Consider the following 12,697-nt stretch of genomic DNA (forward strand, 5'->3'; position numbering starts at 1 on the left):
GAGGGTGTGGGCTGGGCTGCGGAAGGAAATAAGGGAGGTGAGGTAATAATAATAATGATGGAATTTATTAAGTGCTTACTATGTGCAAAGCACTGTTCTAAGCGCTGGGGAGGTTACAAGGTGATCAGGATATCCCACGGGGGGCTCACAGTCTTCATCCCCATTTTACAGATGAGGTAACTGAGGCTTGGAGAAGTTAAGTGACTTGCCCAAAGTCACACAGCTCACAATTGGCGGAGCCAGAGTTCAAACCCATGACCTCTGACTCTAAAGCCCGCGGTCTTTCCACTGAGCCACGCTGCTTCTCATAGGAGGGGGCGAGGTGATGGAAAGCCTTGAAGCCAAGAGTGAGGAGTTTTTGCCTGGTGCGTATGTTGATTGGTAGCCACTGGAGATTTTTGAGGAGGGGAGTAACACGCCCAGAGCGTTTCTGCACAAAGATGATCCGGGCAGCAGCGTGAAGTATATATTGAAGTGGGGAGAGACAGGAGGATGGGAGATCAGAGAGGAGGCTGATGCAGTAATCCAGTCGGGATAAGACCAGTCTGTTCTGTCACTCCATGAAGGAGTGGCAGAAAGGTTGAGGAGAAACCCAGCTGGTTGGAACTAGTGGTGTGGAGTAGTAAGGAGCTAGGGAAAGACCTAGCTGGAGAGAAGCCACCAGAACCAACAATCAATCAATCGTATTTATTGAACACTTAACTATGTTCAGAGCATTGTATTAAGCACTTGGGAGAGTACAATACAACAAAATTAACAGGTATGTTCCTACCCATAACATGTTTACAGTCTAGAGGGATAAGAATGTAGTAATAATGATTATTAGGGTATTTGCTATGCGCTTACTGTGTTCCAGGCACTGTTCTAAGTGCTGGGGTAGATACAAGGTAATGAGTTTGTCCCACACTGGGCTCACAGTCTTAATCCCCATTTTCCAGATGAGGTAACTGAGGCACAGAGAAGTTAAGTGGCTTGCCCAAGGCCACACAGCAGACAAGTGGCAGAGCCAGTATTAGAACCCACATCCTTTGACTCCCAAGCCCGTGCTCTTGCCACTAAGCCACATTGCTTCTCTTAGTAGGAGGGAAGGGGCAGAGAGTATAAGGAGCAGAAGCTCTTTGAATTCTATTCACCATGCCCCTCTAACTAGCTCTGAGTTGTTATTTGCTTGTTTGGAGATGGAGCAAGCAAATAGCTTCTCAGAGTCAGACATGGCTGATTCAGCCTACATGGGCTCACCTAGACCCCAGGCCCCCAGGAGTTTCCCAGGATGCTGGTAAACCAGCCTAACTCTAGCCCCAGTGGGGCTTCTGACTGGCCCTCCTGCCTCTTCCTACTCCTCATCACCCAAGCATTCATTGAGCATCTGTTGTATACAGCGTGCAGCAGTAGGCACTTGGGAACATGCAACAGGAGCAGTAGACACAGGCCCTGCTCTCTCGGAGCTTTCAGTCTAACTGTAGAGTTTAGTTGACACAAATTGCCAAATATACAAAAGGTAAGATCGTAAGGGCCTAGATACCAATAATAAAAATTGAAGTAGTGTGGCCTAATGGAAAGAGCATTTGTCTGTGTGACCTTGGGCAAGTCACTTAACTTCTCTGTAACTCAATTCTCTCATCTGCAAAATGGGGATTCAATACCTGTTCTCCCTCCTCCTTGGACATTGAGCCCCATGTGGATCCTGATTCCCTTATATCTACTCCAACGCTAGGTACAGTGCTTGGCACATAGTAAGCGCTTAAAAATATCACAATTGTTTAATAAAAACAGGAACAAACACATACATCAACAATTAAATAGACCACAAATAAATAGTCAAATATGCCCTTGAAAGCTAAGGAGGCTGATACCGTGACAAGTCCTGGAAGGAGGCAATTTTTTATCAAAGAATCCTTGCCCAAGTTCCCTCTCTCTGACTACTTCTCTTGTCCTCCTCCCCCCATCCTTTCCAGTGCCATATTGCACCTCTGTCCCCACACCTTTAAGAGCAAAGAATGAAACCATATCTAAAATTGCATGTTGGCTAAAGATTTATTCCCATCACAGATGTACATTTAAAATGAGGAGATAGAGAATGAGCGTTTGCCGTTTGTATGACCATTGGAAACAAATGGTCCTATAAATATATGACTTTTGCAGAAATGGTTATTGATGGCTTCCCCAATGCTCTACTAAGCGGAGGGAGCAAATCTGTTGAGAATCAACAACAACAAGGTTGATGTCACCAGCATTTCTAGACTGATAACCTGGGAGTGGATTCCCCTGGAAAACAGCTCCCCTTCAGCACTCGGAAGCCAACTGGGTTGATTTAGAGAACTAAGGGGAAAAAGAGAGTAGGCCATGATCAGTCACTCAATCAGTGGCATTTATTAAGTGCTTACTGTGTGCAGAACCCTGGACTAAGCACTTGGGAGAGGACAATCCAACAAAGTTGGTAGAAACATTCCCTTCCCATAGTGAACTTACAGTCTAGAGTGTGACAGACATAACTATAAGTAAATAATTTACAGATATATGCATACATTATGTGGGGCTGAGGGTGGGGTGACTACCGAATCCCCAAAGGGCACAGATCAAAATGCATACACAACTCAGAAGGGAGAGGAATTTGGAGAAAAGGCCTCTTGGAAGAGATGTGACCTTAATAAGGCTTTGAAGGTGGGGGTCAGTGGTGATCTAGCATATATGGAGGGGAAGGAAGTTCCAGGCCAGAGGGAGGATGTGGGAAGGGGATCGGCAGTATGATAGACAAGATCAATACATAGCAAGCGAGCTGGCACTAGAGAAGTGAAGCTCATGGGCTGGGCTGGAGTAGGGAATAAGTGAGGTAAGGTAGGAGAGGATGAATTTCTATAATTCTGTATATCTATTTTGATGGTATTGATGCCTGTCTACTTGTTTTGTTTTGTTGTCTGTCTCCCCCTTCTAGACTTTGAGCCCGTTGTTGGGTAGGGATTGTCTCTGTTGTCGTATCGTACTTTCCAAGTGCTTGATACAATGTTCTGCACACAGTAAGTGCTCAATAAATATGATTGAACTGAATCGAATGAGTTCACTGAATGCTTTAAAGCCAATGGTAAGCAGTTTCTGTTGGATGCAGAGGTGGATGGGCAACCTCTGGAGGTTCTTGAGGAGAGGGGAGATGTAGACTGAATGTTTTTTGTAGAAAAATGACCCCGGCAGCAGAGCATACTATTGGTTGGAGTGAGAAGAGACAGGAGGCAGGGAGGTCAGCGAGGAGGCTGATTCAGTAGGCAAGACAGGTAGAATACGTATACAGCATAGTAGCAACTTGGATGGAGAGGAAAGGATGGATTTTAGCAATATTGTGAAAGTAGAACCAACAGGATTTGGTGACATTGTGGACATGTGGGTTATATTAGAGAGATGATTGGAGGTCAGTGCCAAGGTTATGAGCCTGTGAGATAAGAAGGATAGTGGTATTTGTATGGGAAGATAAGGAATTATGTTTTCAACATGTTTAGTTTGAGTAATCAGTGGGACATCCAGGCACAGAAGGCTTCATCATCATCAATCGTATTTATTGAGCGCTTACTATGTGCAGAGCACTGTACTAAGCGCTTGGGAAGTACAAATTGGCAACATATAGAGACAGTCCCTACCCAACAGTGGGCTCACAGTCTAAAAGGGGGAGACAGAGAACAAAACCAAACATACTAACAAAATAAAATAAATAGAATAGATATGTACAAATAAAATAAATAAATAAATAAATAGAGTAATAAATATGTACAAACATATATACATATATACAGGTGCTGTGGGGAAGGGAAGGAGGTAAGATGGGGGGGATGGAGAGGGGGATGAGGGGGAGAGGAAGGAAGGGGCTCAGTCTGGGAAGGCCTCCTGGAGGAGGTGAGCTCTCAGCAGGGCCTTGAAGGGAGGAAGAGAGCTAGCTTGGCGGATGGGCAGAGGGAGGGCATTCCAGGCCCGGGGGATGACGTGGGCCGGGGGTCGATGGCGGGACAGGCGAGAGCGAGTTACGGTGAGGAGATCAGCGGTGGAGGAGCGGAGGGTGCGGGCTGGGCTGTAGAAGGAGAGAAGGGAGGTGAGGTAGGAGGGGGCGAGGTGATGGACAGCCTTGAAGCCCAGGGTGAGGAGTTTCTGCCTGATGCGCAGATTGATTGGTAGCCACTGGAGATTTTTGAGGAGGGGAGTAATATGCCCAGAGCGTTTCTGGACAAAGACAATCCGGGCAGCAGCATGAAGTATGGATTGAAGTGGAGCGAGACACGAGGATGGGAGATCAGAGAGAAGGCTGATGCAGTAGTCCAGACGGGATAGGATGAGAGCTTGAATGAGCAGGGTAGCGGTTGGGATGGAGAGGAAAGGGCGGATCTTGGCAATGTTGTGGAGCTGAGACCGGCAGGTTTTGGTGACGGCTTGGATGTGAGGGGTGAATGAGCGAGCGGAGTCGAGGATGACACCAAGGTTGCGGGCCTGTGAGACGGGAAGGATGGTAGTGCCGTCAACAGAGATGGGAAAGTCAGGGAGAGGGCAAGGTTTGGGAGGGAAGACAAGGAGTTCAGTCTTCGACATGTTGAGCTTTAGGTGGCGGGCAGACATCCAGATGGAGATGTCCTGAAGGCAGGAGGAGATGCGAGCCTGGAGAGAGGGGGAGAGAGCAGGGGCAGAGAAGTAGATCTGGGTGTCATCAGAAGGCTTGAAGGCAGGAGGAAGTGTGCGATGGCAGAGAAGGAGAGATCAGGGCCAGAGTTGTAGATTTGGGAATCATACATGTCTATGAAACCATGGTAGTGAATGAGTTCTCCAAAGGAGTGGTTGTACACGGAGAATAAAAGGGGATCCAGAACTGAGCCTTGAGGGACCCCCACTGGGAGAAGGTGGGAGGCATGGGAGGAGCCAGCAAAAGAGATTGAAAAGGAGCAGTCAGAGAGGTAAGAGGAGAACCAGGAGAGGACAGTGTCAGTGAACTCAGAGTTGGATGAAGTTTCGAGAAAAAGGAGGTGGTCCATACTCTCAAAGGCAGCTGAGAGCTTGAGGAGGATTAGGATGGAGTAGAGGTTGTCAGATTTGGCTAAAAAAAGGTCATTGGTTACCTTAGACATGACCGTTTCTTTAGAGAGAAGGGGGACAGTAACCAGATTGAAGGGGCTCAAGGAGATAACTGGAGGAGAGGAAGTGGAGGCAGCAGGTGTAGACAACTGTCCCAGAGTTTGGAAAGGAATGGTAGGAGGGAAATGTGTGATAACTGGAGGGAGATATGGGGTCCAGAAAGCATTTTGGGTTTTTTTAGAATAGGTGATACATGAGAACATGTGAAAATAGTGGGGAAGAAACCATAATAAGTTATATAGATGTAGCTTTTAAAAAATGAACAGGGGTGGTGGTGGTAAATGTGACTATGTGATCAGAATTTCCTCCAGAGAATATTTCAGTTTTATTGAGAGATAATCTAGCAACTCCACAGTCATATGAACCAAGCACCCAACTTGGTATAGAGTTTATTTCAGAGCACAGCACTTCAGGAAGATGTAATTGGATGAGCCATATGTTCTAGAATTAAAACTAATGAGATTTTTTTTCATGTCTGCAGGAGGGGGGAGTGAGGGCTTCCGGGAAAGAGGGTCAATAGTTCCAACTTGTGCTACAGATAAGAAATAAAAGTCAGAAAAGGGAGACAGAGGGAAATAGAGAAGGGAGTTGTAGATGGGGACAGGCAGAGGAATTGCTGCTATCAATCACCTGGGAAGCACCTATCTGTATTCAATCAAAGCGGGTGGTGTTGAGCTCAGGGGGCAGGAGAGGATATAGCTTTTTTGTAGGACATTTTTTTAAAGTGAAAACTAATTCTCAGAGATTTACCTTGCTGATTTTCCCTGGGGTGGCAGTTCTGCAGGGAAAATCCTTAAGAATAAGCTTTCATATCATTAATGATACAAAAGCCATAATCTCCTTTTTTTCCCCACAGTTTTCACTGCCCTGAGATGACCTAGAACAGGCCACCTGTTACTTTTACACTCTCTCTCTCTCTCCCTCTTCCTCTCTCCCTCTTCTTCCTTCTCCCCTTCTCTCCCCTCCCCATCCCCCTCTCTTTCTTCCATCTCCCCCTGAATTCCCCTAATAAATTCCTTCCATCTGTTGTAATTAAGTTTAGTTAAACTTTTATCCAGTTCAGTGCCTAAATTTACTCCTTGGTAGAAAATTGGGAACTTTGAGAACATCATTTACTTTTTCGACCACTAGAGGACTGTTAAATGTATTGTAGTACTTTCCAAAGTGTATTATGCTTATGGATAGATTTCAACATTGTGAGAACTGGCTTATTATTAGAAATGCCAAATTTTGAATGGGGAAATACCAAATTACAATGAGAATAAATCCCAAAGGAGTTAAGTTCTTCCTCAGCCATTTCAACACTCATCTACTTCTCTGTTTATTTTATTATTATTAGTTTGTTAAATGTATTCATTCATCTGTGCTTATTATTTCATTCTCATGCTCTTTTAACCATATTCATATAACATTTAACTATATTGTATATCGATGATTTCTGGCTCCTTTGTCTCAATAGACTGTAAACTCCTTAAAGGTGGGACTCACTTCTTGTACTGCCCTTGAATGTTCCCCAAGTGCTTAATATAGTGTTCTGCACTCAAATGCTGACAATATTGCTGTTGACAAGGGACGGGGTATGTTCCACCTGTGGAAGTGCGGCTCTGGGCTGTTCCTCAGAAACTACCATGTTGCCTATAACTCTAGAGAGCTGGAGAGTTCCCACACTTGCCCATCTCACCTCCGCAATTTGGGGGCTACTGGTCTTGGGTTTCCAGCCCATGCTTGAGATGGAGGGGGATTATGCCGGATTGCAGTAGATGTGGAGGAGGGAGCTTGCCATGATCAGTGGCTGAAATGTTACAGATCTCTGAAGCTATCAAGGAACTGCTGACCACCATGGGAGTCTGAAGTGGCAGACTTTGGCATTAGAGAGTGGAGTGCTGGCCTCTGGTTTGGGGGCTTCATACTGAGAATCTTTGCCCTGGATGATTTATCTCCTTCAAGGCAGTAGGAGATAGCTTGGGGCCCAGCAGAAATTCATTGATTACCCCAAATAATGACCACTTTTTCCATCCATGATAATGTGTCAAGCCCCCGCTTATCGTTTAGCCAAAACATCCAGGTTTTTATTTGCTCCCCTGAACTAAGTGTACAGGTCAGTTTGGGAGGGGCATTGAGTCTTCTATGCCATTGCAATTTCATTTGGAAAATGATTGCACCAGGACATTAAATGGCTTTGAGTTGAGTTGAAAGACTTCATGCATTGCCCGAGCTTTCTAACTATATCCAAGGAGTCATTTTTGCACTTTCACCATTTGCTTGCCAATATATTGTTTTCAGTGATTTTTTTCCCTGCAGCCTTCAAAAATGAGGTCTTATTTATCATCCATTATCAAACTTAAAATTATTTACTTACCTTGTATTTCTATTATTTCTGCTTGGGATGTTTCCAGAATTCATTGTCCTATTAAATTGACATCAGTGCATTTCTAAGACCAGCTAGGTTAATGATTATTAGCCAATTGAATCTATTTCCATCATTGGTAAATTCATTTCTATACTATTACTGTATGTATTTCATGACTAAATTGGATGCCTCCCTTCTTTTGAAAGTCAAAGAACACATACCGGAAAGTAAGTGATAAAACTAGAAGAAAAAAACATTACATTTCATAGGGGTAGATGCTCAGGAAAAAAATGATCTTTAGTTGAATCCTTGAAAATTAAGCTCTTACTATAAGTGGTGATATGTGGAATGGAGAGAATTGCTTGAATTATGGTTTTAAACTGCATATGAGATCCATTATTCATAGCAGCCAATAACACATGGAGAGACTACAGTTTTTGTAATTTTCAAAAGTCATCATAATTCACAGTTGGTTTGTAAAAACTCTATTATTTATATTTATCTGTGAAATAGCGGTGAAAATTGAAATACTTCCTCTTCTGCGCCCCCTTTCTTTCCACGTCTCTCCTGTGAGGGGTCATGACTGTCCCAGCCTGGGAATGGGAGAATAAGGGTCTTTGACTTTCTCTAGGTAGAAAAAGTCACTTTCTGCTGAATCACCACTGTAAATGCCTTCTGGAAATGTTCCAGACTTGATTGGCTGGGTCCTTCGGCGATTGAAACTTTTATTTCTTTTCCTCCCTTGGCAGCATCTCCATCTAAGGCTTGTGTCTGCTTAAACAAAAAGAGAGCTGAATCTTTTTCTAATTAAATGGCTCTTGAATGATCTTGTTTTCCAATATTTCTTAAGTTCCACATATCTCTGAACCAGCTAGTTGCTTTTGGACATGGCTGTTCCCCATGTTATCATTTCTCTTTGTCAGAAGCAGAAAGCAAAAGAACACTCTCTCCCTAAGTCTTCTCTGGAGAGATTCCTTAGAAGTTTAGGAGCACATATAAAGAGAAATTATTCAGCTTTCTTCTTTAAATTGAATATCCAGGATGATGGGACTTTATCCACAGTCTTCTCTGCAGTCCACTGGGGCCCATTAAAACCTGTGATCTGTTATTTTGCCATGTCCAGTTAAGCTGTCATTCCTCATATCAGCGCTATTCTTCGAGAGCCAGGATCAGTATGCCCCTGCTCTAGCTAGTCTTTGGAAAACTTCTTTTGACTTGTGCAATAGTCTCATTGATCATTTCTACCTTCTTGGCTGAAAATGATTTAGAGCTTGGTTTATTGTTTTCTGAGCCAGAAACGTCAATCCCAAAGTTAAAGACTTTTCACAGAATGTCATACTGCTCACAGTTGTGCCTAATGTGGAAAGCCATGGATGGACTTCTATACTACAAATAAATGATCACAGCTCTAAAACTTAGGTTTTAGATTCACAAATCATTGATTAATTTATAACTACCAGTTATTTTACCAAAGAAATCGAACCACCGTATTTGCCACTGGAACAGGGTCCATCTCAATAGGCTTGGTTTGCTGATAGCAATGATAAACCCACAGGATGATTGTAGGGATAACCACCAGTTTGACAATTGAATAATTTAAAAGAACCACCATCATGTACTTCGTTGAAACTATTTACTTTCAGAGGTGAATGTTCAGAAAGGCACCTTCTTAAGTGGATATGTACATTTTCCACTAACTGCCAGAAGTTGGCCCCTTGCCCCTGTTTGCAGAGGTAAAAGCTCAATTGGGATCCCATTTGGTATATAATTAATTACAAATGCCAATCTGAGCACACAGAAAAGAAGGCCTACAGAGATCACCTTTGGAAATTTGGCCTGAAGCAGAAACACTTTCAGAGGTAATCATGCACAATTTTCACGTTCATGTTTTTCTTTGCAATCAAATTACTGGTCCCAATGATTTTGACATCGTTTTTTAAAAATTCACATGTAAAGATAAAAACTAGAGTTTTTTCTTACCTTTTGGACATCAGGAAAAAGCTATACTGTAGGTGGAATAGTGTACCAAGTAACAGATTTTTGTACACTCTTTCTTACTGGTGGAATGCAGTCTATAGGGAAAGTAAATATATTGGTATGTACAATATATATATATAGAATGTATAGTCACATAATATTCTTAATTATTTTAGAGATGAGGCTGTGATAGAGACCATTCAACTTATTCCAACTTTTTCAATGGATATAAATTGTCATCTAGAAGAGTGGATATGTGAGTTAGGAATAGAGAAACCAGTTCATCAATTCAGGTACCTCTGAACATGGGAACACCTGCTTATCTAAGAATGGGACTGCTATTTGACCTGCTGATTATGGTTGCTCATCTGTTGGCTACACCTGTTGTTTAAACCAAACCTGGATCATTCAAATTGCTATGCCAAACTTTTCCATTCCTTCTAAGGTCCCTCCTCTTCCTAAACCCTGCTCTCTGTGCAACATGTTGGTATCTCTCAGAAAGATGAGACAGGCAACATCATGTGATGTTAGGAATCAGAACAAATGAAGAAACAAGCCAAAAAAAAGAAACAGATTAACACATCACAAAAGTGTTTAAAACCCTAGAAATTTTCCCTAAGCAAGTGTGCATAGATCTCCCACATACACTACTGGTGACTTCCTGTTATAATTTTGCAGTATAATTAAAATAAAAATCCACTGAGTGACAGTTATATTGTTTTGATCCCTCTAATTATAGCCTATATTTTCTTGCTTTCATTGAGGCCACACCGTGTGTCACTTCCCACTAATTCTTCAGAAGCTGCAATCAATACCCAGTAGATACTGTCTTAATTCCAAATCAAATAAATGTAAAAAGAAAGATTAAAACACTTATTGACCCAGATACTGTCTTAGATATGAATTTCATTCTCATTACATTCATTAAATTGTAACATCAGGTTCTCTCACCCCAAAGAAAAATATGATTTTTTTTTCTATATTGAAAGTTCTACCAAGATAATCTGCTGCAGACAATTCCCATTCCAATGTCCCAGAAAGTTACATCTTTTCAGTACTACCATTAGTTAGAGAAGAAGCATGGCTAATTGTTTATTTCATTAACATTGGATTCCATCACACAACAGGCTCCTGGATGCAAACAGTCTGGGGCCAACATCAACCTCTATTTCAAAGTGATGGCAGAGGAAAAATTGCCACTGTATTGAGAGTTCCTGGGCCCTGCTCAAGAGGTACAACTAGATTGGAAGAACCTCCCAATCTATCTCAACAAAGCTACAAACTCTAGAAAGCTGCTCCAGGAAAGCAACCAACATTCCAGAGCACTAACTGAAAGCATAAGTTCCAGCTCACTGGGACACTGGGTACTATATGCTTGAAAGACTCTTGTAACAAGTCTCACATTACTTTCTTGTACTGGCATGCACACTATGAGAAAGGCAGCTGTTTCTCTTTCACCTCAACCCACTAGAATCACTCTGCCAGTTTAGTTAATATCTGCCTTCCATTTGCTACTAGCATGTTAGAAATCAGCAGTTATGGTTTGAGAGTTGACTGGTCTTCCTATATATCCGCTAGCTGCACCTCTTGCCATGAAAACTGCTACACCAGCTGTATAACAACAAAAAGCACTAAGAAACAAACTAAGTTTTTCCATCCTGGTCCCATCATTACTGCTCCTCTTTCACCCATGGCTGCTGGCTTTTCAAATCAATTTACCATCAGAAGGTCTACAACTTTCCAGAGCATTGTCAGTCATGCAGCTCACTTATTTTCTAACTATTGAGCAACTATCTTTCTATTGTGTCTCATAAAAGCAGAAAGCCAAGTAAGTGGTTGTGTTTGGAAAGAAATGTAATCAAAGGAAGTATTATAACAAAATTGGGGGTTGGAGAACTACATTGCCCAGTTCTACATTTTTATTTTGCTTTATCTTCACTGAAGACGTGATGGAGATTGTCTTTTCAAAGAACCATGAAATTCAACTGAAGAAACACAAGAGAGGTGATGAACTTGTTGAAAGAATAATACTGAGGTGTGACAATTTCTGCTCTACTTAATCCACTAGTAAATAATTTTATGCAAACATGTGATTGCAATACAAAACTTTTAGATGAATAGAACCATGCACGTACCAGATGGCAAACTGTAATGGCAACCTGAGTTGTTAAAAATAAAAACATTTAAGATTGAAATACATTAAGTGTTTCATAGCAACAGTGAGTATGGGGACATGTTTATTTCACATTTGCTCTAAGATCAGAATATAAACACTACTTTCAATTGGATTCCATGCATCCCTTAAAGAATATTACATGGGATTTCATTCACCCATTTGTAAAAAAAGGGAAAGTAGAAACATCTTCCTTTATCTCTGCATGTCCCACTCTTAGCCATTCTTAACTTCTGTCTCTCTAAATGTATCATAATGGTATTGACTGAGACTACCCTTTTGAAAAACACCCATATTGCTTTTACATGTGGATCCACAATGTTGAGAGAAAATTACATTTTTGCTTGTATTGTGGTTCAATCCTGGGATGTCTAGGGACCACAGTGGTTGGGTGACTTTTTTTCTTTGTGAGGTACCTCAGAAATATCTTAGTGTTCCTCTTGAAGGCATACCGGCCTGCAGTTGGATTACCAAGGTATTCAATATTCTTGTTCCTATTTTTAACTTGAAGTGAAGGGAGAAATAGGGCAATCCAAGGAGTTGAGCTGGGTTCTTGGATGGGTTATGAACTGGGTCTTAAGTCAACACAATGTTTGGAGGTACATGAATCTCCTTACTGGTGGTCAGCACATCTGTACTCTCAACATTTTTGAGAAGCATCTTTCCTCCTAAACATGTTACCCTCAACACATGGAAGATTTTCTCAAGTGTTTGAGTGGCAGATTCACCAGGAAAAAAAACCTTCTTAGGAGGAAAGGCACAGTAGGAATCAAAGATATAATTACAGTAGTCTCTGCATGCATCAAAGTATTTGAACTTTTGGATCAGTCAGATTAGCCTCTACCCGGGCAGCCTTCTGGAGTAGCCTGTGAACAAAGATTACCCCTTGATTTAGATGCACATAAGCAGACATTTTATATCATGTGGTTTGAAGATACAGGACCTGGGAGGGGTTCATTTCATTTGAAATGATGGCTGCAGCCCAGAAATAACCACAGTTTCATTCCGTAATCACTGTCTTGAAAGGAGGAAGCAACAGGAATGCAATTGCTGCACCTAAAATGTTTCGCCTTCTATGACCCTTTCAATAACAGAAG

At 42.0% G+C, this 12,697-nt stretch overlaps 1 protein-coding gene across 3 annotated transcripts in view; it reads right to left on the bottom strand.

The window, feature by feature from the left end:
- GRM7 (glutamate metabotropic receptor 7) overlaps positions 1 to 12,697 on the bottom strand; it is an 808,167-nt gene that overhangs the window by 64,634 nt on the left and 730,836 nt on the right. For 2 of the 3 annotated variants that reach the window (XM_038740578.1, XM_038740576.1), the window contains one exon: positions 9,431 to 9,522. The exons of the other annotated variant lie outside the window; for it this stretch is intronic. In XM_038740578.1, coding sequence (XP_038596506.1) covers positions 9,452 to 9,522 — 71 coding nt within the window. In that variant the 3' untranslated portion in view covers positions 9,431 to 9,451. The remainder of the gene's footprint in view (positions 1 to 9,430; positions 9,523 to 12,697) is intronic. 3 annotated transcript variants of the gene reach the window in all.

The sequence above is a fragment of the Tachyglossus aculeatus genome, chromosome X1 (assembly GCF_015852505.1).
Source record: "Tachyglossus aculeatus isolate mTacAcu1 chromosome X1, mTacAcu1.pri, whole genome shotgun sequence".
Classification (NCBI taxonomy): domain Eukaryota; kingdom Metazoa; phylum Chordata; class Mammalia; order Monotremata; family Tachyglossidae; genus Tachyglossus; species Tachyglossus aculeatus.